The 23,251-nt window shown below is 32.0% G+C and overlaps 2 protein-coding genes and 1 pseudogene across 7 annotated transcripts; 2 read left to right on the forward strand and 1 right to left on the reverse strand.

Annotated features, from left to right (window-relative positions):
• Positions 1-4,160: 4,160 nt before the first annotated feature.
• On the reverse strand, positions 4,161-8,829 carry LOC149884058 (uncharacterized; annotated as a pseudogene).
• Positions 8,830-11,996: 3,167 nt separating this feature from the next.
• Positions 11,997-17,599, forward strand: LOC145186175 (UPF0488 protein C8orf33-like). 3 transcript variants are annotated; one of them, XM_090097453.1, is made up of 6 exons: positions 11,997-12,050; positions 16,665-16,764; positions 16,912-16,964; positions 17,048-17,123; positions 17,282-17,361; positions 17,459-17,599. In XM_090097453.1, exons 1-6 carry the CDS (start codon positions 12,042-12,044, stop codon positions 17,534-17,536), a joined length of 396 nt encoding a protein of 131 aa, XP_089953579.1. In that variant the 5' UTR covers positions 11,997-12,041; the 3' UTR covers positions 17,537-17,599. The 3 variants fall into 3 exon arrangements, 2 of the variants coding, with proteins under 2 accessions (XP_089953579.1, XP_089953578.1); XR_016455525.1 differs by lacking the exon at positions 11,997-12,050 and adding an exon at positions 15,978-16,128 and having other exon boundaries at positions 17,260-17,361; XM_090097452.1 differs by lacking the exon at positions 11,997-12,050 and adding an exon at positions 15,978-16,128.
• Positions 17,459-22,002, forward strand: LOC145186173 (activin receptor type-1C-like). Of its 4 annotated transcripts, none has more exons than XM_090097450.1 (9): positions 17,459-17,693; positions 18,035-18,142; positions 18,310-18,591; positions 18,882-19,133; positions 19,485-19,703; positions 19,857-20,108; positions 20,214-20,438; positions 20,725-20,855; positions 21,497-22,002. In XM_090097450.1, the coding sequence occupies exons 2-9, from the start codon at positions 18,073-18,075 to the stop codon at positions 21,620-21,622; spliced, it is 1,557 nt and encodes a 518-aa protein (XP_089953576.1). In that variant the 5' UTR covers positions 17,459-17,693; positions 18,035-18,072; the 3' UTR covers positions 21,623-22,002. The 4 variants fall into 4 exon arrangements, with proteins under 4 accessions (XP_089953576.1, XP_089953577.1, XP_089953575.1 ...); XM_090097451.1 differs by having other exon boundaries at positions 17,462-17,599; XM_090097449.1 differs by having other exon boundaries at positions 17,682-17,898.
• The last annotated feature ends 1,249 nt before the right edge of the window (positions 22,003-23,251 follow it).

The following is a 23,251-nucleotide window of genomic DNA, read 5'->3' on the forward strand; positions in this document are numbered from 1 at the left end:
CTCCCGTAGGTTTTTCTGGTGCCGTTTCCAATATTCCCTCATTGATTTGTTCCATCATTATATCATTATGCTATTCTAGTTTTTTAAGTTTTTTTCAATCGAGTTGTTACACTTCCCAATCTTTTAAGAACTAGATTTCTGTTGTTTAGCAGTTTAACAACACCCTTTTTCCACGGCATTCTGGTTTCATAATAACCTTCGTCAGTTTGATGCAATTTCTCCCTGAAGTCTTGGTGGAACATTGACTCGCTGTTTGTGTCTGATAATCCAAGTACTTCTAAACTACAAATTTGTTCGAACTCATCACGACCAGTGTTCAATAAGAAACTTTTCTCAATACCAGAACTTAATTGTTTTCGTCTCCTAGAAAGAGTCCATCCCAACATAGTTAATTCGGCTCCTGGATCTTTATCGGGATTTTTTCCGAGAACTACCGGTTCCGTGGTTATTATTCGCTGATAAACAGCAGCACCGAGTATGATGTGAACAGGTTGAAGTTCGTCAATCCCTTCATCATCGCTTAATTTCAGCCTCCTCAGTTTTGCAAAATGCTTCTTAACATCCTTAATCATCGGATTGGGTAAAAAGGTGAGTGTTTCATTTTCTGCGTTGGTGCATTCAACTTTGATACGAAATTCCGGTATCGTTGTTGATTCTATCGTAACGTTATATATTTCTACATGCTTGTCCACCGTTCCATAGAGCTGTTCAATACTTTTATATCCCTTTCGAGTAGGTTTCAGCTTTAGTTTTGTTATCAAGTTCGTACATACAGTACTGTGAAAAAGTTTTAGCCCACCATAAGTTTATAATTATTTTTGATTTTATCATAAAAGTATGAAGGACTTATGAAGTAAAAAAAATCAGGTTTATAGACACATATATTGTAAATAAAAATATCTAGAAATAATTTGATAAAATATGATACAAAAAGAAAGAACAATTAATACTTCTTATGTCCGCCTTTTGCGTTGATCACAGAAGTGAATCTCCTGGGAAATGACTCATATAAATTTGTGATGAAATTTATGGAATATTGTCCCACTCTCTTTTTAATATTCGAAAGCATTCTTCGACATTTTTGGGGTTATATTCAGCCTTTTTTATCCAAATAATCCCAAACATGTTCAATAATGTTCAAATCTGGACTTTGAGGAGGCCAGTTCATTACTTCGAGAACTCCCTCCTCACACATGTCCTGTAAATATTTTTTGGCCACTCGGGAACAATATTTGGGATCATTGTCTTGCTGTAGATTGAAATTATTACCAATTAGTCTCATTCCAGATCGTATTGTATGAAGTCTTAAAATTTCTTTATACTGTTCTCCTGTCAGTTTGCCATCAGTTCTGATTAAATCACCTACTCCAGATGATGAAATACAACCCCAAACTAAAACAGAACCTCCCCCATGCTTGATTGTTGGATGTAGACAATCAGGACGATAAGCCTCTTCACCCTTCTTCTTACATACTGTCGTCTTCTGCTACCGAACAATTCAAACTTCGATTCATCTGTGTATAGTACACGGTTTAACATTCCTTGCGTCCAATTATTATGCTGTTTTGCATGTTTAAGTCTTTTTTCTTTATTGCCACGACGTAGTTAAGGCTTTCGAACTGCAACACACGCTTTTAACCCAGCTTTTAGCAAATGTTGTCGAATGCAAGATTAGGAAACATTTGTCCCAGTCGCAGCCTGAATGTCTTGGGCTAATTCACTGGAGGTTTTTTTCGGATTTCGCAGAGACACATTTTTTAAATACTTTGTGTCATGTTTTGTAAGCTTTGGAGGTCTTCCACTTCGAATTTTATCCTCAAGAGATCCCGTGTTTTTAAAATTTTTTATCATTTCTCTGATGGCTGTCCTTGAATATTTTGTTTTTTGGACAATTTGTCGTTGAGAATAACCTTCTTCATGAAGCACGTAATTTTTTTACGTTCCAGTAGTGGAATTTTACCCATTTTATTACTTAAATAACAATAAAAATAATAATACGAAAGAAAAAAAAAAAAAAACGTAAATAAGAAGAAGTTTCGCTCTTAAAGAAACAAAAGATAATGTTATAGACACAGTATCTATGAAATATCTTTGTAAACTGTACTATCATTTAATATGAAGCCTTCACAGCAATAAACAAACAAAAATGCCAATAAATAAACGAGCTGATACGAATTGGGTTCAGATCAGCATACAATAAAAATAAACACGTTAGATAACTAAATACAAAAATCTATGTAAAATTTTGATAAATATTGCTTTTGTTTGTTAAAATATCGTTTAGTATTGTTTGAAGTTAGACATTATTTTATATAAAAAAATAATCGGAAGCTATTATTCATAATCTGTTAAAAAAAACATGAGTTTTAATAAGTGGGCTAAAACTTATTCACAGTACTTTATATAGGAACTTCCAGTACCCGTATCCAACATTATCCTTGCTTTTTCGCCGTTTACTTTTGCAATCACCGTTGGGTGAATAGTTGTACTTGCATTAAGCACTGCTCCTATTGTTTCTTTTTTATTTTCCACTTTACCATCTATTGTTGCGTTCCCAGCTTGACAAATGGACGAGTGATGTTTTTCATTGCACTTTCTTCATCCTCTTGATTTACAATTTTCCGCCGAGTGTCCTTAACCAATACAGTTGTAACATAATCTTTTGCTTGTTAAAATCTCCCTGCGTCTTGCAAACGTTAGCACTTTTGTACAATCTTCGTTTTTGTGATTTTGTAACCCACAGTAGATACATCCATGCTTACCACTAGTTGCCATGATTTATTTGTCATAAAGACCGCCATTGTATTGTTTGAATGTAGTGCTTCGATGTTCATAGGACCTTGACTGCACGTTTGTGTTCTTTTTATCGCCCTTTGATTGTTTGTCGCTGGGGTTAAGAGTTGAGTTCAACAGATTCCTTTCAATGTATTTTTGCAATTTTTCGACAAGTTGCTCCAGTCCCCATTCTTCCCATCCATCATCGTTTTGTGTGAGTATTTCACGACCTGGTCCAAGTTTATCCATCAATGAATACAAGAATGATTGAGCCGTTTGTAGTTTCTGCATAGTTTTCAATGTTCGTACAGTTCTCGCAAGTTTGTTGTAAAAGTCGTGAACTTCTTTGATTTTGTGCGTGCTGTGTATAGCCGTTAATCCTTCCAAATCTTTAATCAGTGCTTTGTGAACCCAAATATCTTTTCCGTAAGTTTCTTGTAGTATGCGTTTAGCTTCATCGAATGTGGTAAACCAAATTGGTCCTCTCTGGGCTTTCCTTCGACGAGTTCCAGTAAGTAGTTGAATTTGCTGATGTTTGATATGTTTGAGTTGTCGACTTCTACCGTGAATTGATTCCAAAATCGCAAAAAGTCTTAATATTCGCCATTAAGTTTTGTGATTGTGTACTTTTGAAGCTTGACGGATTGTTGAGTAGCTTCGTTTTCATTTCCAAGAGATTTACGCAATTTTTCTTTCATTTTTAGTTTCTTTAGATAAAATTCTTCTTCGCTTTGAAGTTTTCTCAAGGAGGCTTGTTCTGCTTCTTTTTGAAAAGTTAACTGCTGTTCCATTATTTTTTTTTCATACTCGAATTTTCTGACGCATTCGTTTTTGTTCATCGAATCCAGCTTGTCCACCATTTCTTTTTTAATTTCAATCGCTGCTTCTACTTCCATTACTGATTTTGAAAGCCATTCTTCTACCGAATCGATGTTTTCGCCGTCGCACAGTGTATCGCTTCATACAAGCTAGCTGGACAAAAATATTTTGTTTTGTAATTTCATTCCTAAGAATGTAGTTAACAATATTTTGGTGTTTTATTGATTAGTTATGCAGTAGGGTAGCCTGGGAGAGGCAGGGGGGGGGGGGGCAACTACCCCGCGCGTTTAAGCTTAAAGGGCGCCAAAAAGTCATTTTTATATAAAGTTTTTTTTTTTTTAGTTTTATTGTAAAAAAGGCGATATTTTAATTACTTTTAAGTTTTTAAAAGTTTTTGTCTTGAAAAAGATAATTAAGTAATAAAAATAAATACTAAATTTCAACACATAAATAATGTAATAAAGTTTTGCCTAAAATAAAAATATGCTCACTACAAATATATAAAATATAAAAATATACTCACTACACTACGTAAAATAAAAAAATATTTTATTAATAATTAATTGTTATCGGATGGAATCATTGTTATTTTCAGTACCCGATGAATCGGACTCTAAATAATATTCATCGTCGCACATAATTCTATTTTCAACAAGCTGTGGTGGAATTATAGGTGGGATAATTAAATTCAAAACTTCCAAAGGTAGTTTACCAGTTTTCTTACTTGACAATTCTCTGTGTGAGTTGATGACAGGATCTGATGTTACCAAAAGCATATTGAGCAAATCTATATTTGTGCAAATACGTGAATTTTTTCTTGTATGGTGTTCGCGGAATCGACGAAAATCTTTATTGCGGGCTTCTTGAGACTCTTCCGACAGTTGTTCTATTGGAAGAAGGCATGTTTTTATAACTTCCGTGCTATGTGCAAGTATTTTGTGCACAGTAACAGGCATATAGTACCACGGATACAGATTAGTATAAAGAGTTTTGGTTTCAGAACAAAGCTTTTCAAATTCATAATAGTTAATATCAGAGGAAAGTGTTCTTAATAAAATACTGAAATTTTTAATGAGATTGATGTCTAAACCCGTAATCTCGCCACTCAACTCTGGCGAGATTACGGGTTTAAAAAAACCTGCGAGATTACGGGTTTAAAAAAACCTGCGAGCTGTGTTCCCATCATTTATATTCCCAAAGCCAGGTTTTGGTTTATCTACAATAAGACCCATATGCTTTTTAAATTTTTGTTTGATACCTTCTGAATGTTTTTGGACACTAGATTTATCTTCATCGCTTCTAACTTGCCACTTTTTTATATCTAAACGATAGCTAATGTGTAGCATACACTCAAAAAAACGAATCCACGCATGCAAAGTAGACAGACCAAAACCATAATGTTCTTTTTTAACAACTAAGTCTTTTAGTTCACCGTTCATCATTTTAGGAGTCGCACCACATATGTCACATTTTTGTTGGGAACTTGTGTCAGTCAAGTCGTTGCAAACTTTTCCATCTATCCTTGATAATATTAGGTCGTGTTTAACAGTAATTTGAGATTCGTTGAGTCTTATAGATGTTGGAACAAGTTAAGAAACTTCTTTTAAAACTTGGTTAGTTTCTGTTTTAGTTGAAAGATTTGTTTCTTTTGAAAAAATAAATTTAATTGGTCGGCAATAAAGCGTGGATGAAGGTCGTGGATTTTGCCAAATAATATTTTGACCGTAACTCAGTCTCAACGGAACAAATGAAAATACAAACATAAAATCATCAGTAGCATCAGAGTTTTTAAATCTCTGTTTGTATGTGCTGTGACCGAAGCTCCCATCACATCCCCATTTGCTAATTAGTGTCAATGGCGTAGTAAAAGTAATACTTTTAAGAACTTCGCATTGGGCTTCAATTAGGCGTTCAGTAGTTTTATCAAGTATAGCTTGTAGGCTAATGGATAACATAACTTTTTCAACTCGCATAGACAATAATAAGATGGAAATAATATATGCCCTGCCTTTAAAGACCACTTTCTCGTCTGTTTACAAGAATGGCTTGTACATTTAGAGTCAATGTAATAAGCTAATGCCTCGTCACGATTTAACTGCCTGCCCCCACAAATAAAGTCTTTTGATCTAATTTTTTCTGATGATTCCAGACTTCTTCTGATTAAAGTAGCTTGGCTTCTGTGCCCCAACGCACGGCATGCTACTTCAGCAGCTGTGGTCAACTCAGTTGCACTTTGCGATTTTATTAAGTTTTCAACCCTTCGTTTTTTGGTTTTAAAGGACGAGTCTTTAAAGTTTTTTTTTGGTCGTCCTTGAGTTTCTCCAGATGATCAAAAGTACATTGCTGGTATATACTTACTTTAAATTTTACATTTGCCCCCTCTAACCAAATTTTATTTTTGTTTAAAAAACGCTCCATCATCATATGTGCTGCAGACCATTTTTTTGCGAACTTTGAAGCCATACATGAAATTTTTAACTGCAAAGACCTCTCAGAATCTCTAGTCACATCAGTTACATCAGTAACACAAAATCTTTGCAAAATAAAATCCATTAAACGAGAATTTCTTTCTTCTTGATTATGTCTTCGCCATTCTTCAAATAGCTCCATTTTTGAAAAAGAGCGCACATGATCTAAATGAAATTTAATAACAAAAAAATGTGGATTTATGTGGTGAAAATATTTTCCTTGTTGTACACCTTAGGACTTTAGCTATACGCTGTTAATAAATTGTGGATACAAAAAGTTCTGTAAATTTAAAAATTAAAAACCAAAAAATATTTTACAATTTTAACCCAGTTTTTTAAACCATATTTTAACACATATTGCTTAACTTTTAAATAAAATATTTATTGTAGTTAAATAGTACTTCTTAGGGTATCCCACTTTTAACTTGACCAAAAAAAATTCAAATGCACCCTATCTCAATCATCCTTTTTTGGTCCCAGGACACACCAAAAAAATTTTTAGGTCTCCAAGTCAACGGGTTCCAGTACAAGGTATTTTCATATGCGAGGTTCCATGGAATTATTCGCTGCCCCCCTCTTTTTCGGTGCCCCTAACTTATGAATTGAATAGTAGAAAATTGTCCATTTTACATTTATTTTTGTTCTGAAAAAAAATCTTTCATTTAAGAGTTAATACTTCTGCAAACTTGTCATTTACGACAACTAAAGACAAATAAAGTCAAAAATCACATTAAAATTACATAAAATCACTTTTTTCATGTCTTTTCCAACCTCTTTTCGGTTTTTTTGCACAACTTGCATGGTATCCTGTAGAAGACTTTCTTCTTGACTTTCAGCCACAAAATCTTGCACAAGTTTTATATGGCGCTCAGCCCTGTCATTTACTACTGCTAGATTTTCCATCTGATGTTGAAAATGTCTGTAGGAATCATTTTCAAAGTTATCCTTTATCCATGAGTTGATTACTCCCGTAATTATACCTAGGTATGTAAAGAGCAGCCAGGAGTCCTTAGTGATAAAGTCGGACAAAACTGACATAGGAACCACATGAGTTGGAGGTTGAGGTTGTTCCTGTTCAAAATCGTCAGGTTGCGGACAATTGAAACCTAGCAGCTTCTGAGCTAGCCCAGCTCTTTCCTTCAGTTCAAAATGTCTATTTGCTATTGAAAGAATAACTAGCTGTGGGGTCAGGTACCAACTATGACGGACCAGGCTTGCATGAAACAGCTTTCCCAGGGGACCATACTTGGTCCCCTGGGAAAGCTGCTTCATGCAAGCCTGGATGCTTTTAAGCTAGCTTAAAAGCATCCAGGCTTGCATGAAGCATTTGGATGCTTTTAAGCTAGCTTATTGCTCATCATTTCATAAGCTAGCTTAAAAGTATCCAAATCATGTGATGGAACCTGGGCAGCCAGAGGAGACTTTAAAAAGTATGCTCCATAAAATGTGACAATAAAGTCAGTTGACAGTTCGAGCATATCTTTCTCACTATTATTCAACTATAAATTAATTTTTGAAGTAAGCTGCATTGTAAGCAAGTATAGACAATCAGCCATGAACCTTGCTTGATGGTGGGCACCTGGTTGTTTGAACTGAAAACCAGGTACATGGCCACCAAGGTAAATGACTATTAGCTCACAAGGAACTTTATAATCTCCCCTTTGAAAGCAATCTTGTTTTAGGGCTGTTATGCAGAAGTTCTTAGTATCTAATACACTTCTATGAAAATCAGCACCTACCATATACTCCTCTCTTTCATAATTGAAAAACAGCAACTGATCAACATTATTTGCCCTTTCTCTTATTTCTGGCCAGATTTTTTGAAAATCTTTATATATTGCACGTAATGGAGATTTTGTTGAACCTTGAATATAATCCATTGCATGGGAAATATGTCTTTCAGATATATGGTGCCTTTAAATATCAATTTTTAAAAGTTACAAAATGTAATAATTTTGCAACAGTTTAGTGCAACAAGCTTTAAAAATATGTTTTCAAAATATTTACCTACAGAGCAGCCAAAGCACAGGTCTTTTAAGCACATGATCCACCAAGAACTTAATTGCCCCATTGTATTTTCTAGTATTAGAGGCTGTTGTATCTGCAATACAACTAATGATCTGGTCAGTGGGCTCATAATACTCTAATATGTTCTGAATAGCTATAGCTTGATCCTGCCCTTTAGATGACTCAATTTCTAGAACTCCTAGCAAGAAATCTAAGGGTTCATTGACCTGGGGGGATGATATACTGAGAGCAAGTCTTTCTACAGTTTTAGACATTTTTTGGTCAGTTCGATAGTGTTTGACCAGTTTCGTATCAAAATGAATGGCAACCTTTAAACCCCAAACTTTGTCCAGATTTTCTTCTCTCACTAATCTAGCTTCATTTTCAATCACAATCTTTTTGTTTCTATGTAGACTACTCTTTGATACAGGAACTGTATTTAAATCAACACCACCAATCTTGAAAAGTGAGGACAGAAGTGAAGTTTCAGCTCGAACACTGACATTGTACCTAGTCAAGAAAGGAACCCACTTGTCAAGAACATCATTCATTGAAAGCTCCATGTAAACTCTATCTTCACTGATCTTCTTTTTTTTTTGGCAAGGTTCAAATTCACTGTCAGTATCAGTAGCACTCGTACCACTTGAAGATAATTCTATCTCAAAATCTTTCATCCTTTCTATGTCCATTTCTATGACATTTCTTGTTTTTCTTTTTTATGTTGTTCTTCTCTTCGCATACTTTCTATCATATCTAACATTCGTTTTTCCCCGTCTACCATTTTTTCTTGATAAGATTTATCTTTCCAAGTGTCAAACTTAACCATTTCACCTTTGAATGCTCTTTTCAGGAACTCAATATCTTCTGTCTTTGCTTGCTTGTCTCTATTTTTGTCATCTCTTATAAGTTTTAAGATGTCTGTTTTATAAACAGGAAAAACACAGTTTGCTTATTTTATAAAACTCTCTGTTTATTTTTTATATTGCTCTTCTTTCATCTTGTTTATTTCCATAAGGGTACTGAGAGTACATAGTTTCTCGTAGCGTTCATAAGATTTCTCAAGCCTCTCTTTCACTACTTGTTCTGTAACCCGAAATCTTGAATCAAACCCACCCTTGTCCCAAATACTTAACAGTTCTCTCAGAATGCATACTCCAGTAAATTCTCCCCTGTTACTTTTTGTACACTCCCCTCCAATGCAAAGCATAGATCTTGACATTGTCTTTTGTGCACAGGATAGTTTTGCGTTTTGATTATTCTTACTTGACCTGAGCCAATATATTCGACGACAAACTTCTCCCAGTGTGGGTAGTCTAAACATATATAAAAGTCTTTACATATTTGTTTCAAAAGTTTTTCACCTAAAAAAAGTTTCTCCAATTTATTATTTTATTTAAATCTTAAAATATTACCTGTTTGGTGCAAACATATGTAATGGATGCTGAAGTATGTAGATTGTTCTTTTAGACCTATTAGTTCTCTGTGAAGCTAATCTTATGTTGAAGAATGTACCTGAGGTTCCTGGTTGACAATCCCTGTTAGTCCTAGGAGAGGTGTAGTTACCATGGAGCTCTTCTCATTTTTCTCTCTAACAGTACTCTGAGCATTTCTAGTCCTTGGAGATTTACGAGGAAATCCATCATCATCGGCCATTATATATTTTAAGAAAATTGTTATAATCTGAAAAGTATAAAATGAAAGGGTTTTATAATATTTTACATAAAAACAATTATTTGATTAGAGCATTAATATCGTTAAAGCAATGACAAAATATTGCAAAAACAACATATTTGAATTTGACTTTATTCATTCAAGATATAATATTTCAATTTTTGTATAAAAAATCTCATTTTATGTCTAAAATAAGACATCTTAATTTGTGGCTGAAAGTTATGAAGAAAGTCTTCTACAGGATACCATGCAAGTTGTGCAAAAAAACCGAAAAGAGGTTGGAAAAGACATGAAAAAAGTGATTTTATGTAATTTTAATGTGATTTTTGACTTTATTTGTCTTTAGTTGTTGTAAATGACATGTTTGCAGAAGTATTAACTCTTAAATGAAAGATTTTTTTTCAGAACAAAAATAAATGTAAAATGGACAATTTTCTACTATTCAATTCATAAGTTAGGGGCACCGAAAGGGAGGGGGCGGCGAATAATTCCATGGAACCTCGCATATGAAAATACCTTGTACTGGAACCCGTTGACTTGGAGACCTAAAAATTTTTTTGGTGTGTCCTGGGACCAAATAAGGATGATTGAGATAGGGTGCATTTGAATTTTTTTTAGTCAGGTTAAAAGTGGGACACCCTAGTACTTATTCTCAATGTAAAATCCATCGCTGCATTAAAATGATTGCTTTCTTTAATTCTTGTTAAATGTTAATGCAACCATTGTAAATTTTTAATTAATTTTTTTCAAAAATGAAATTACATTTTAACGTTTTTTTATTGCTTATGACTCATTGCTCTGGAATGTTTTTATAACTAACACCGCAAGTTATTACTAATGTAGGACTGTACTGTTATTGTGAAAATATTATTAATTAGTCGATTTCTTGATATGACTTTTAGCCACCTAGCTTGTATGAAGCGATACACTGGGCGTCGTCAAGCATTTTTCTGGTCAATTCATCCTTTGCCATTTCAAATCTTCCCAATAAATTTATTATTTTATCCAGCGCCAAGGATATGCTTGATTTGTCGCCATTAATCGTGTTGCGTTCTATGCTTTTAACGTTTTTTCTTATTATGTTGATTTCTCTCTGGTAAGTTCGCTCTTGGTTCATTCTTCGCTAACTCGTGGGTTTCATTCGTCCGGGCAGTAGTCGCCACCAAAAAGAGTGGGGATTTTTAGATTTTCCCTGAGACACTAAAGAGTCTCTTTTTCTTTACGAACTTGATAATATTTTTTACATCTGACTGCGAATCAATACATTTTACAAAATACACTCTCTTTTTATACATTTTTACAATCGCGTCATTTTGACACATTTAATGCATTAACAATTACATACATTAACACCTACACACATTAACACTTACAAACATTTCCCTTCCTCCCCTTCCCCCTTCGCCCTTCCTGACGTCATCTCTGACCCTGCCAGAAATTTCTAACTAATAAATTACTCCACATAAATTTGTTAAAGAAAACTTAAATTTTCTGCATTAATGTTGACAAAAAAAAAAAAAAAGCACTTTGTCGTTTTGATGTATCTTTTACATCAAACGCATCCACAAATGCTTGCAATTGGTGTCCTTTTCTTAATTTGTATCCGTTGTTCTGGCTTTTTCTTATCTCAAATCTTCTTAATGCGCTCACTTTAGAAATTATAAATTTTTGTTGCGTCAGTCTGGTTGATTAGTTTTAAGTGTGTTGATTTCGCTGTGCTAATATCGTTAAGTTGTGTTAACTATATTCAATATATTAAAACAAAACAACGAAGCAAAATTTGAAGTTCAGAAAGTGAGTTATAAATGTTTTAAATATTGTCTTCTTCTGCTTAAGCCTTTGCTTAAGCTTTTGCTTTTGCATATTATAAAGAAAAGAACTCTCGCTTCTTGACAGATATCAATCTGAGGATTGATTGGCTAGCTTATATGTTGTAGATGTTTTTAATAAATTAAAAAAGGTCTTACTATTTTAGATGAAATTTTTTTCAAAATTCATTTATACATCAGAAAGATACGGAATAAAAGTACTTTTTTCACTCACAATTTATCAATCTGTATGTGACATGTAAAAAGAGGGGAAAAGTTCATGCTCAAAGATTTCTGGGATAAGCCCTTTTTGAAATTCTTCATTCAATTATTTTAATTAGAATTAAATTAAAGTTTTTAAGTTTTTTGTGATTAAATCATCATTTAGTTTTTTTTTTTTTTTTGCTAATTCTTAAAAGGATGTTAGTACTTTTCTATCATATTTTAGAAAAAATTGGTTTAATAATAGTTACATTTTCAACAACAGTTTGATATGAATAAGGTAATGTATAAATTAATATATATAATGTGTAAATAATGTACAAATTTTCAGAAAGTTTCCAGAGAAAATGAGTTTTGAGAGACAATTTTACCTGTAAAAGAAAACATTAATATTTGTATTGAAGATATTTTATCTCTGATAGTATATTGTATATATACATATATCTTGGTACAGATGAACTTGGAAATAAGTTTGACTCATTTACACATTTTGTTGTTTAAAGGCACAACAGCTTACTTTCATTTCAGCAAATTTATCTAGTAGTTCTAAAAGAATACCTTTGTAGTTGGCTAAATAGTGTTTTCCATGAAAGTCACTCACTGTATTCCAAAAAGCAACAAAATAGTTGATCCACCTGATTAAAACCTGAATGAATTGATTCTCACAAGTTTTCTTAAACTGTGGGCTAACATCTCAACCATTATCCTCATTGGCTCTGTATTTTCTAAAGATTTAAGAAATTGCTTTAACAATCCTAGTTTTATATGTCAAGAAAATAATATATAACTCATCATGTTTGACTGAATATGTTCCTCATACTCTTGTCTATCTAGCCAATAGTTGTTGTTGTAATGTCTTTCTGTTTCTTATTTTTCCACACACAGAGGAAGTAGGAAATTTTTGTGCCTCCTTGTGGCACACCTGTGAGCACTCCAACACCATTCATACTGAACATATTGAAATAATGCTAATATAGTATGTACTGTCATCAGTGTTGAGTATTTTAAAAAGTATTTTAAATGAAAGTATTTAAAATACTATTTAAAATACTTTTGTATTATTTTTATTTTTATTTGAAATGGTTTTATTCATTAGTATTTTCAATTTTATTTCAAATACTTTTCAAGGCTATTTTTTATTTTGTTTAAAACACAAAATACAAAATACTTTTCCACCAACAGCAAATTAATTAAAACTTGGTTTCCAAAAGTTCTTTGGCTGGATTGAGCTGCCTTGGACCACCCTTGGTAATGGTAATTTGTTATTTAATTACTATATTAGAGGGAACCAATCTACCAAAAATTCAAAATGGACTGAAATTGTAGAAAACGACTGAAATTGTAGAAAATGAAAATGCTGAGAGTGAACAAGCCGTCCCTGCCATACTTTGATGGAAAATTTTTCAAAATTATATCTAAAAGTAAAACTACAGGGGGTGTTAAAATTATTGCACAGTGTATGTTATGTGTTGGCAAAAAAACCTACAGTGGTTCACTGAAAGCAACTTCTAATTTTACTCAACATCTTCAGGTATGTATATAATTACAAAAACACTATATTATATTGCGCACTAAACAGTAAAAACGATAAACACATAAAGCAATGCTACAACATAACACAAATAAATGCAATAATCTCGGTTGATTGACTGTTGTTGTTGTTGTTGCAGAATGCTCATGGCAAAAAGCGAATCGAGGAATACAAGCAGCACAAGGTTTAAGTTGCAAAACAGCGTAAGCGCTCGGTAGCTGAGATGGAATCTGGAGTTGGAGGTGGACCTTCTGTCGAATCTGGTCCTGCTTCTAAGAAGTTGAAACAAATACATATTATGCCTCGAAATCAAACATCCATTTCACAGGATGAAGTTGACAAGCTTATTGCTGACTACGTTGTGAAGGAAATGCGCCCCTTGATCACAGTGGAAAAGCCGGCGTTTAAAAATTTGATCCACGGACTCAATCGCAATGTCAGTATACCTTGTCGCAAAACATTAGGCAATGCGATTAAATGCCCGTTTGCAAAAAATGCGTGATGATAAAAGAACAGTCTTCAGTAAAGTACCATTTGTTTGTACAACAGCTGACATTTGGTCAGTGAACCAAAAGAGCTACTTAGGAATGACAGCTCACTGTATTGATATTAGTACTGAATGCTCAGTATCACGCATATCTGTTGCTCTTTCCTGTCAATGTTTTTTTGGAAGTCATACTTACGACTCAGTGGCTGCAATGATCTCAAAAATTCATAATGATTATGGGTTACACGTGGAAAAAATTACAGCAACAGTAACAGATAATGCCTCTAACTTCAGCAAAGCCTTCCGAGAATATTTGTAGATACTAGCAGTACTGCATCTGGTTCAGGGATCTCTGCAACTGCTGAAGAACAAATTCAGGAAACAGGAACTGGTGATGATGATGAAGCAGAAAATTCCGACAATGATGTTGAAAAAGCGGACATGACTGCAGTCCTAAATTTACCAGTTAGCGAAGACACGGATGATGATACTGAAGTTGCTCTGCCTCACCATGAAGCTTGCAATAGTCACTCTCTCAGCCTCACATCAACTACTGATGCAGATAAAGCATGTGATTCTGATGCTAATTTCAAACGTCTTTATCGAGCTGCATTGGCCAAGTGTACCAGCATTTGGAATTTGCTTCATAGAAGTTCCAAGGCATCGGATGCTGTGAAAAAAATTATCGCAAGGGCAATACTGATACCAGTCCCTACACGATGGAACTCCCGGCATGATGCATTGAAATGCATTCTCCAGTTGCAAGATAAGCTTGGAGAAATATGCGACGTTTTGAAGTTGCCAAAGTTCAAAAAGAAGGAGTTAGAATGTCTAGAAGAGTATGTAATGATAATGGCTCCTATTGCTGTTGCCATTGACAGGTTACAAAGTGACAATGTGTACTTTGGCGATGTATCTCCGACGCTGCACACTGTACAGCAGAAGTTGCAGGACCTGCAGCAGAAATCACTGAAGCATGCTAAGAAATTTGCAGAATCTATGCTTACAAGCTTGAAAACAAGACTTGAGGTTCATCTATCATTTTCTGAACATAATGCCAGCAGGATAGTTGCAGCAGTATCGCATCCCTACTTCAAAATGAGATGGGTTCCGGGTGATAAAAAAGATTTCTGTCGTGATCTCTTCGTTCGTGCAGCTAAGTCTCAGCAACAACAGTTGTTGGACAGAGCTAATACTATTTCTGACCCTGACCCACTTCCAGGTACTCAATCAGCTAATGGTATTGGCATGAGTGATAATTTTTTCTCGTTTAGCGAAATTAACATTGCAGAACAAACAACAGTCAACAACGAATGTTTATCGTACTTAAGCGACTCTGGTACGGATTTTAAAATCTTGGCAAAATATGAAATTATAAAACACGTATTTGTGAGGTACAATACGACCTTACCTTCATCCGCACCTGTTGAGCGGTTATTTAGCACCGCTGGACAAATTCAGACGCCACGAAGGAACTGTCTTAGTGATGCAACACTCGAAAAACTGTTACTTTTAAAGGCCAATAAATATTGATTTAAAGGCCAATAAATATTGATTTAAAGGTTAAATTATGTCAATAAAGTTGTGATGTACGATTCGAGTCGCTACAATTCCAGTATTTTGTATTTTGTATTTAAAATAGTTTTATAATGTATTTTTATTTGAAATACTTTCCTTGTATTTTATTTTTATTTTCATTTCAAATACTTTTTAGGTAGACTATTTTATTTTTATTTCAAATACTTTTAAAAAGTATTTTGCCCAGCACTGACTGTCATTACCCTTTTTGAAGTAAACCTGAAACTCTTTGTCATTGTGTCATTGTGTCTATATACTGAAATATACTAAAATCATTGTTATCTTGTTTAAAACGCTAAAGTCCCTCAACATTAATTCTGCCAAGCAAAAGTTGTCATTGAACACATCCAGTTTCTTTACAAGTAAATACTGATTCCTTTTACTTGATTTGCATCCAATATATTTTTCATATTTTCACTTTTATTACTTTTGGAATCAAATAAAAACATAATGAGATATAAAAGTTCACATACACATTTTTGGAAGCAACTTAGTCATAATACTATAATTTCTTATATATATAATGATAAAATTTTTATCAAAGCAGTTCTTGTTGTTTTAATGATTTAAGTCATGTAACTTAAAATGCTTTGAGAAAATGTTATTTTTGTAGAAGAAATAAAATAAAAAGGTGAGAAATAAAAAAGATAGAAGATGGAAAATGAAGATGAAAAGAAAACAAAACAACAAATAAAAAACACAAAAAAAAAAGAAGCCATGAAGATTAAAAAGCAGCAAATACTAACTAAAGATGTTGAAAATGTAAATTTCTTTTTTCACCATTACATTTCATTTTGAATCATATCTCTATCTATTTTTTTTTTTTTTTTTTTTTTTTTTAGCCATGGTAATAAATTAGAAGTTTAAACAAAAATAACTTTAATTTTGATTTAAAATACTTTAGATGCAACATAACTTTAGAAGCTGATTGTTAAACTGATCTATTTTAAATTTTAGATTTTTTTTTTTTGTAAGATTTGATATAAGAATACTTTTCAAAAATGTTATTAACACACCACTAGATACTTAATGTATGTTGTATTTTTTTTTTTAAATTAAGGTTGATACTTTTAATGAAAAATTAAAAATTTAATACTTTTACTCTTTCATTAAGTTTCAACTTTAATTTAAAAAATCTATTTAATTATTAAAATTCTCTTCATTATAGATTTAATACTCTGAAATTAATAGCAAAAGATGTAAAAATACTTTTTTTCATACTTGTTTAAACATTTTAAAAATTTTTGATAACTTAACAATGTGAGTATTTGTTGCAGAGATATTAATTTTGTTTTCAGGAGGAGACAAGTGAAGAGGATAAATTTGCTGAGGAACTGTACTGGTGCTTACAACAAATTGAGCTTGGCCTAAAAAATCAGAAGCCAACTCCTGATCAAGGTTTTTTTTTGTTTTTTTTTTTTTTGCATAAGTTTCCAGTAGTTTGTTACTTTAGCAGCTGAATTTAAAAATTTAAACACTACTAATGCTAAAATAATATGTTTATAAATCTCAGCTTCAAACATAAAGTGGTTTTTTTTTTTTTAGCTATTAAAAGTCAAAAATTACTCCAACAATTGAAGTCTACAAAAACACCTAAGGTATTCCTTAAAGCTCTGTCATAAAATAAAAGCAACTCTTTAATTGAAATTTTTTAAATTGCTCTTTTCTTTTTTTCTTCCAGGCTAAAAAACGAATGCTAATGAAGCAGAACTTTGGCAACTATAGAGAAAAACTTGCTGCTCAAGCAAAAAAGCAAGGTAATACTCTTTTCTGCTGGTTAAATATATGTTAGAGAGTTAAATATGTTATCTTTTTTTTGAATTGATATTCTTTTTTGCTTTAATCGGATACTTAATAAAAAAAATTGTGTTGAGGAAAGACTATTTGTTTCAGACAAATTTTGTTATCCATACAGCCCCTCCAAGTCATTTGATTAGTGTAGATGAAGCGGTTATGAAGAAAAGTGTGTTTATCAAAAAGAAATTAAATGACATAGTATGATATTTTTAAAATGTACAATATTTTAAATTTTTCATTAAATTTTTCAATATAAGTTAATGCCTCTCTTTTATGCATCATAATATTTTTTTAGCCTGTTGTAAGTGCTTCAATGAAAGGAGAAGAATTTTGTTTCAATTTTTGTGATCCAATGGCTGAGACTGATTTGTGATCTCATAATTTCATAGATGATTAAAGATTTTTTCTTCACAGAAAATGTGTAGATTGTTTCAAGGTGACCAGTCTATCTGGTTTCTTTGTAAAAGTATTTACAAGTTACAAACATTTTCAGGAAAAAAATTAAATGAGCAGAGAAATTGTAACAACATGTAAATTTAAAGTTTATGAATTTGTTTAATTTGTAAAAATCATTATATTTATGTGCTATCCAAGTTATGTGTTAAGTTATGATTTTGAAAAATTAATAATCTTTTTTCTGTTTATTTCTTGTAAATATATTAGTCTTTTACTAAATCAATTTAAATTTGAAATAAAAGAATCTTAAAAAATATGTTTTGGTTTAAATAATGTCATGTAAGTTCAGTTTCTTTGATTTCTTTCTAAAAGAACTTTTTTTCTTTTTAATATTTTGTTGAACAATATAAGATTTTCCTTTTTCTTTGATTTTTTTAACAAGGAATTATGTAAAGAGTAGCAATAATGTATTTAGTGATCTGATCACATGTTTTGGTTACATGATCTTGCCACATGTATGTAAATAAGTCAATCTTTTGGACATTAGTGTTTTTTGCTCATGATTTCAAGCATTATGTACTTGGTAGGTTAATTTAACTTGTTAAAATCTTAATATTTACTAGATATATGTAATAAAAAATATTCTTTTGTACATACTCTATTCTTTGTTCAAAGTACTTTTTATTACATCTAAGATTAATATACACTTTAAATATTTTCTACAATATCTAATTTTTTTTCATACTGCAGCTGCTGAGAAGGTGATAAGTTGTTATTGCAACAATGTTGACTTTACTGGTCTTCCTCACCGCAAATGTGACAATAACATTTGTGTAGGAGATGGAACAATAGAAGAAACTATATGCTATGCTGCTCTTGAAAGCAATTCTTATATTGAAAAAGGTTGCACTACTCCATTTATGTGCTTCAACGAAAAACATAAACCAGTTCATGAAAAAGTGTTTGATTGTTGTGAAACAAATATGTGCAATTTCAACATAACACAAGAAACAATGGAGTATTATAAAATACGTATGCTTCTTATTTTATTATATTAAAATGTTATAAGAACAATCTATATCATAGCTAAATCTTGTGACCATCCTTTAAAAATGTATTTTTACAGGTAGAGACTTTTTACACTCTTGTGCTAAAATTAATTGCTCTCAAATATGTAAATAAATTCTGATTAAACCTCTTGTTTAAATTTGAAAAATCAGCTTTTGTTCCAGCAAAAATAACTTCCAGTTTAACTTTAAATACTGTTACATTTAACAAAACTCTGATTGGTAAATTCTATTTGATATTTTATTACTATTTAGATGAAAAGAGTAAAGAAAGCACAGTTATTCCAGCAACAAAACCTGCAGCTAAATACAGTGCAAGTCTAGTAGCAATCTTCATAGCGGTTCCTTGTTCAATGATTTTTATTATTTGTACCATTCTTGTGCTTTATGTTCACAAGGTGCGAAAAGAAAAAGCTTTCAAACTTATTCAAGGAAAAACTCACCAGCGTCTCTTACAAGAGGAAATGGAACTGAATGAATTAAGCTTAGTGGATATCACCAGCTCAGGTGAATAATTTCCTTTAAACTTGTAATTAAGTTGTGTTTTTATTGATTTTCAGTAAAAATGTATTTTGATCAATCGTTAATCATTCTTAAGATAAAATACAAAATATTTAGGATAAAAATACAAATGCTTATAAAAAAAAATTATCACTTTACATGCATAAAAGTAATTGTGCATTGGTTTGCTGTTAAGCAAATAAATACACAATTTAGTTATTGAAATTTTTTACTGAAGAAAAAAGTTGGTATTAAAGTGGGAGAAAATCTTCTTAATTACAAAATTCTAATATCATTTTATCTCTTTAAAAATATGCAAAATACATTGTTTAAATAAAATTAATTTTTTTCCTTAAGGAAGTGGAGCTGGTTTGCCGCTATTAGTTCAACGAACAATTGCACGCCAGATAATTCTTCATGAATGCATTGGCAGAGGAGGATTTGGTGATGTGTATAGAGGTACATGGAATGGGCAAGATGTTGCTGTGAAAATCTTCTCAACAAATGAAGAGGCGTCTTGGTTTCGTGAGTATCAAATCTATCAGACTACAATGCTCCGTCATGAAAATATACTTGGTACATATTTCCTATGTGTCAAAGTTTCTGCATTTACGACTTTAAATTTTAATGACAATAAATAAATTTGATGTTTTTTTTTTAAAAAAAAAGTTGCATCAAGTAACTCGATTGCACTTATCTGTTTTTTTAAATTTTTTTTTTTTATGATAGGATTTATTGCTGCAGACAATAAAGACACAGGTGCTTGTACACAACTATGGTTGGTGTCAGAGTTTCATCCATTAGGTTCATTGTTTGATTTTTTACACGAAAACATTGTGAGCTTAGAGGAATTACTTTTGATGGGTATAAGTATTGTTAATGGGTTGGCACACTTGCATACAGAGGTAATTGGAACACAGGGAAAACCAGCTATGGCACATCGAGACATGAAATCAAGAAATATTTTAGTTAAAACTAATAGTAAGTGGTTTGTTGTCATTTTATTACTTTTATATTTTCTTAGAACATATTCTAAATGAAATTATCTTTCTTCAAAAATCTGTTATGTTAATAATTTGGTCTTAGAGACATGTTGCATAGCAGATCTTGGCTTATCTGTTTTACACACTTCATTCAATGATAAGGTTGATATGCCAAACAGCTCGAGAATAGGAACAGTTCGTTATCAACCTCCAGAGATCTTGAGTGGCAGTTTTGATATTCAGAATTTTGACTCGTATAGACGAGCAGATATTTATTCACTTGGTTTATGTCTTTGGGAAATCTGTAGACGAACTGATATTGGTATTGGTATGGATTTTAAAATTTTTAATTCTTAACATTTTTAAAATTATTAGATAAATCTCAGAAGGTTGTTCATATTTTTACTTTTTTTTTTTTTTTGATAAAAATTTAAATTTAAGAATAATAATAATAATGATAATAAAAATCTGTTCATGTTATTGTATCATTAATATGAATATGAATCAATACTATCATGTTGATGATGCAATGATAACATGAACAGAATGTTATTTTTTTCATTAATTTTAATTATGACATTTTTTTTTTGATTGATCTCAATTATGATTTTTAGGAATAGTTTTATCTTACGAGCTGCCTTACTTTGATGCAGTTAACTCTGATCCTTCCTTTGAAGAAATGAATGAAGTTGTTTGTATTCAAAATAAAAGGCCCATGTTTGATGAGAGTTGGCGTCAAAATGAGGTAGACTTTTTGGAGAAAGCAATACTTGTCAAATTTGTTAACAATATGTATTAACAATATTTGTCAGCCGTATTTGTTAACAATATGTACTAACATTATCTATTACGATATTAACAGCTCATTTGCCCAATTGATTAACTGTATTAGACAAAACGTGAAGAAAGGCGATGAAATAATCTACATTCTTTTTTAAGTTTTATTTTTAAATTATAAATTCAAAATTCATTTAATGTTTTTAATATAAGAGAAGTTTTTTTTTAATCTAAAAGTGATGACGCAATAAATTGCTTTGACACGTTAAATTTCAAAATGTGGAGTTAGGGCCTGTTTATATGAAAAGCGGGCTGGCTCGGCAAGCGAGCCAGCCCCTTTGCCGAGATCTCGACGTCATCAATATTTTAACTTAATTTTATTTTGAGTTTATATGAATAAACGAGCTAGCCCGGATAGCGATCCGGGCTAGTTCGTTTATTCATATAAACTCAAAATAAAATTAAGTTGAAATAAGGACGACGTCGAGATCTCGGTAAACGGGCTGGCTCGTTTGCTGAGCCAGCCCGCTTTTCATATAAACAGGCCCTTAATCGGTTTCGCTTATGAACTAAGTTCGGTTCATTAATAAAGAACTTTTTTTTTTTTAGATAACAAAAGCGATAATGATACTCTTGAGCGAATGCTGGTATCATGATCCTGTTGCACGTTTGAGTGCATTGCGCATTAAAAAAACTTTACTGTCTTTATCAAAAGACATTCACGCGAACGCGTAAAAGTTTCCATACTAGTGTAGCAAAACAAAAGCTTTATTTACGATGACATTTTTTTCTCTGTGTTAAACACGTAAACAATTTTTTATGTTACGATGACAATTTTTTCTCAGTGTTGAACGTAAACAATTTTTTCTCATGTAAAGCACGCTTTACATGTGGCTGGCGCGTTAGTAAAATTTGCACCTGCAGCATTAACTAAATTCTTTTGATTTAGTTAATGAGCAGTTTTTGAGATTTTTAAAATTATTACTTTATTCCTTAACACGTTTTTAAACCTTATATTACTATTATTTTTTGCATGGTTATGAACATAGCAACAGCTGCAAATTACTGTAAGAATATTTCTAGAGCGTAATAAATGGCGACAGCCCTCTTTTTAATGCTCTTATTAACCAATTATACCTATATACCTATTTAGAGGCAATCAATAGATTATGGTGCGCCCGCTATACCATTTTTTTTTCTTTAGTAAAAACCTATTTCTACATAAAATGTTGTAACAAATTTCTTCACAAATGACAATGTTGGCACATACTAGGGGAAAGGTGCCTATGATGGCATACTGGTCATATTTCCAAAAATATTGGTTTTGGTGTATAAGTGATTAGACCAACACGTGTATATTAGTAATTAATTACTTCTGGTGAAAATTAGTCCTTCTGTCGTAAATAATGCTTTTGTAATCAACAACCATAAATTTTCGCATGTGGTGTTGTAGTTTTAATGCCCTTATATATTTAGGATTACGATTTTATAATATATCATACAGAAGTGAAATTTTCATGCATTTCATCTGCAGGATTTGTACATTTATTAGAATACTTATTTTAATGCTACGTGTAGAATAAGGTAGACATGGCTTGTTTTAATAAATATGTTGACTCTTTCCTATGATGGCATACCGAGGAGTTGCCATCATAGGAAAGTCTGCAAAATGAGTTGAAAAAAATGCCTGAAATAAATTTTAATGCGCATAAAAAAGTAATCAGGCTAAGAAAAAAGATGAAATACAAGAGTTTGAGAAACCAATTTAAAAATGAGATCTCCCCCATCAGAAGCTTCCATATGCATTAGATCTTCTGTTTCAACGAAAGGATAAGATCTAGTATACAAAGTTGTGTCCAGTGCCTTTAGCAACCCCTAAAATTGAATTGAAAAGGGCATGAAAACGTGGAAAAACTGGATCTCTGAATACCACACCGGATATCAAAGAATTAAAAGATATGGCAAAAGAAAAAGATAACAAAGAAAAGGAAAAATTTGTTAGAAAAACAAAAAGAAAGACGACTGTTGAAGAAAAATACTGCAGTGAGGAGATTAAAGGAAGTAATAAAATAATGGATTTCGAATCTGATACAGTATTTTTGTATTGTTATGAACTTTATTTGCTGTCTTGCTCTAAAGAACCATGGATTTGTTGTCAAAAATGCAGATCTTGGTGTCATTGTTTATGTGCAGGCATAAATAATAATTGAAAAAAACTTATATGTCAACTATGCTTATAGACCAAATATTTATCTTTGATTTTCTTTTTTTGATAAGTTGTGTTTCCATTAATAAAAAACAAAAAATTCTTGTTTGTCTATTTTCTTTAAAGTGTGCCATTATAGGAGCAGTTAGTTGCCTATG

This window comes from Hydra viridissima, unplaced genomic scaffold (genome assembly GCF_058129835.1).
Source record: "Hydra viridissima isolate aposymbiotic clone 2 unplaced genomic scaffold, HvirCarnegie_v1 scaffold_9, whole genome shotgun sequence".
Lineage (NCBI taxonomy): Eukaryota > Metazoa > Cnidaria > Hydrozoa > Anthoathecata > Hydridae > Hydra > Hydra viridissima.

Excerpts from the sequence above, each read along its gene's own strand:
- LOC145186175 (XM_090097452.1), top strand. The coding sequence starts at position 16,021 with ATGGAAAATGAAGATGAAAAGAAAACAAAACAACAAATAAAAAACACA. Across the intron at positions 16,965-17,047 it reads AGTCTACAAAAACACCTAAG|GCTAAAAAACGAATGCTAAT; the intron begins GTATTCCTTAAA and ends TTTTTCTTCCAG. Across the intron at positions 17,362-17,458 it reads AAAAGAAATTAAATGACATA|CCTGTTGTAAGTGCTTCAAT; the intron begins GTATGATATTTT and ends ATATTTTTTTAG.
- LOC145186173 (XM_090097450.1), top strand. The coding sequence starts at position 18,073 with ATGTATGTAAATAAGTCAATCTTTTGGACATTAGTGTTTTTTGCTCAT. Across the intron at positions 19,134-19,484 it reads AGTGGATATCACCAGCTCAG|GAAGTGGAGCTGGTTTGCCG; the intron begins GTGAATAATTTC and ends TTTTTCCTTAAG. Across the intron at positions 20,109-20,213 it reads TATTTTAGTTAAAACTAATA|AGACATGTTGCATAGCAGAT; the intron begins GTAAGTGGTTTG and ends ATTTGGTCTTAG.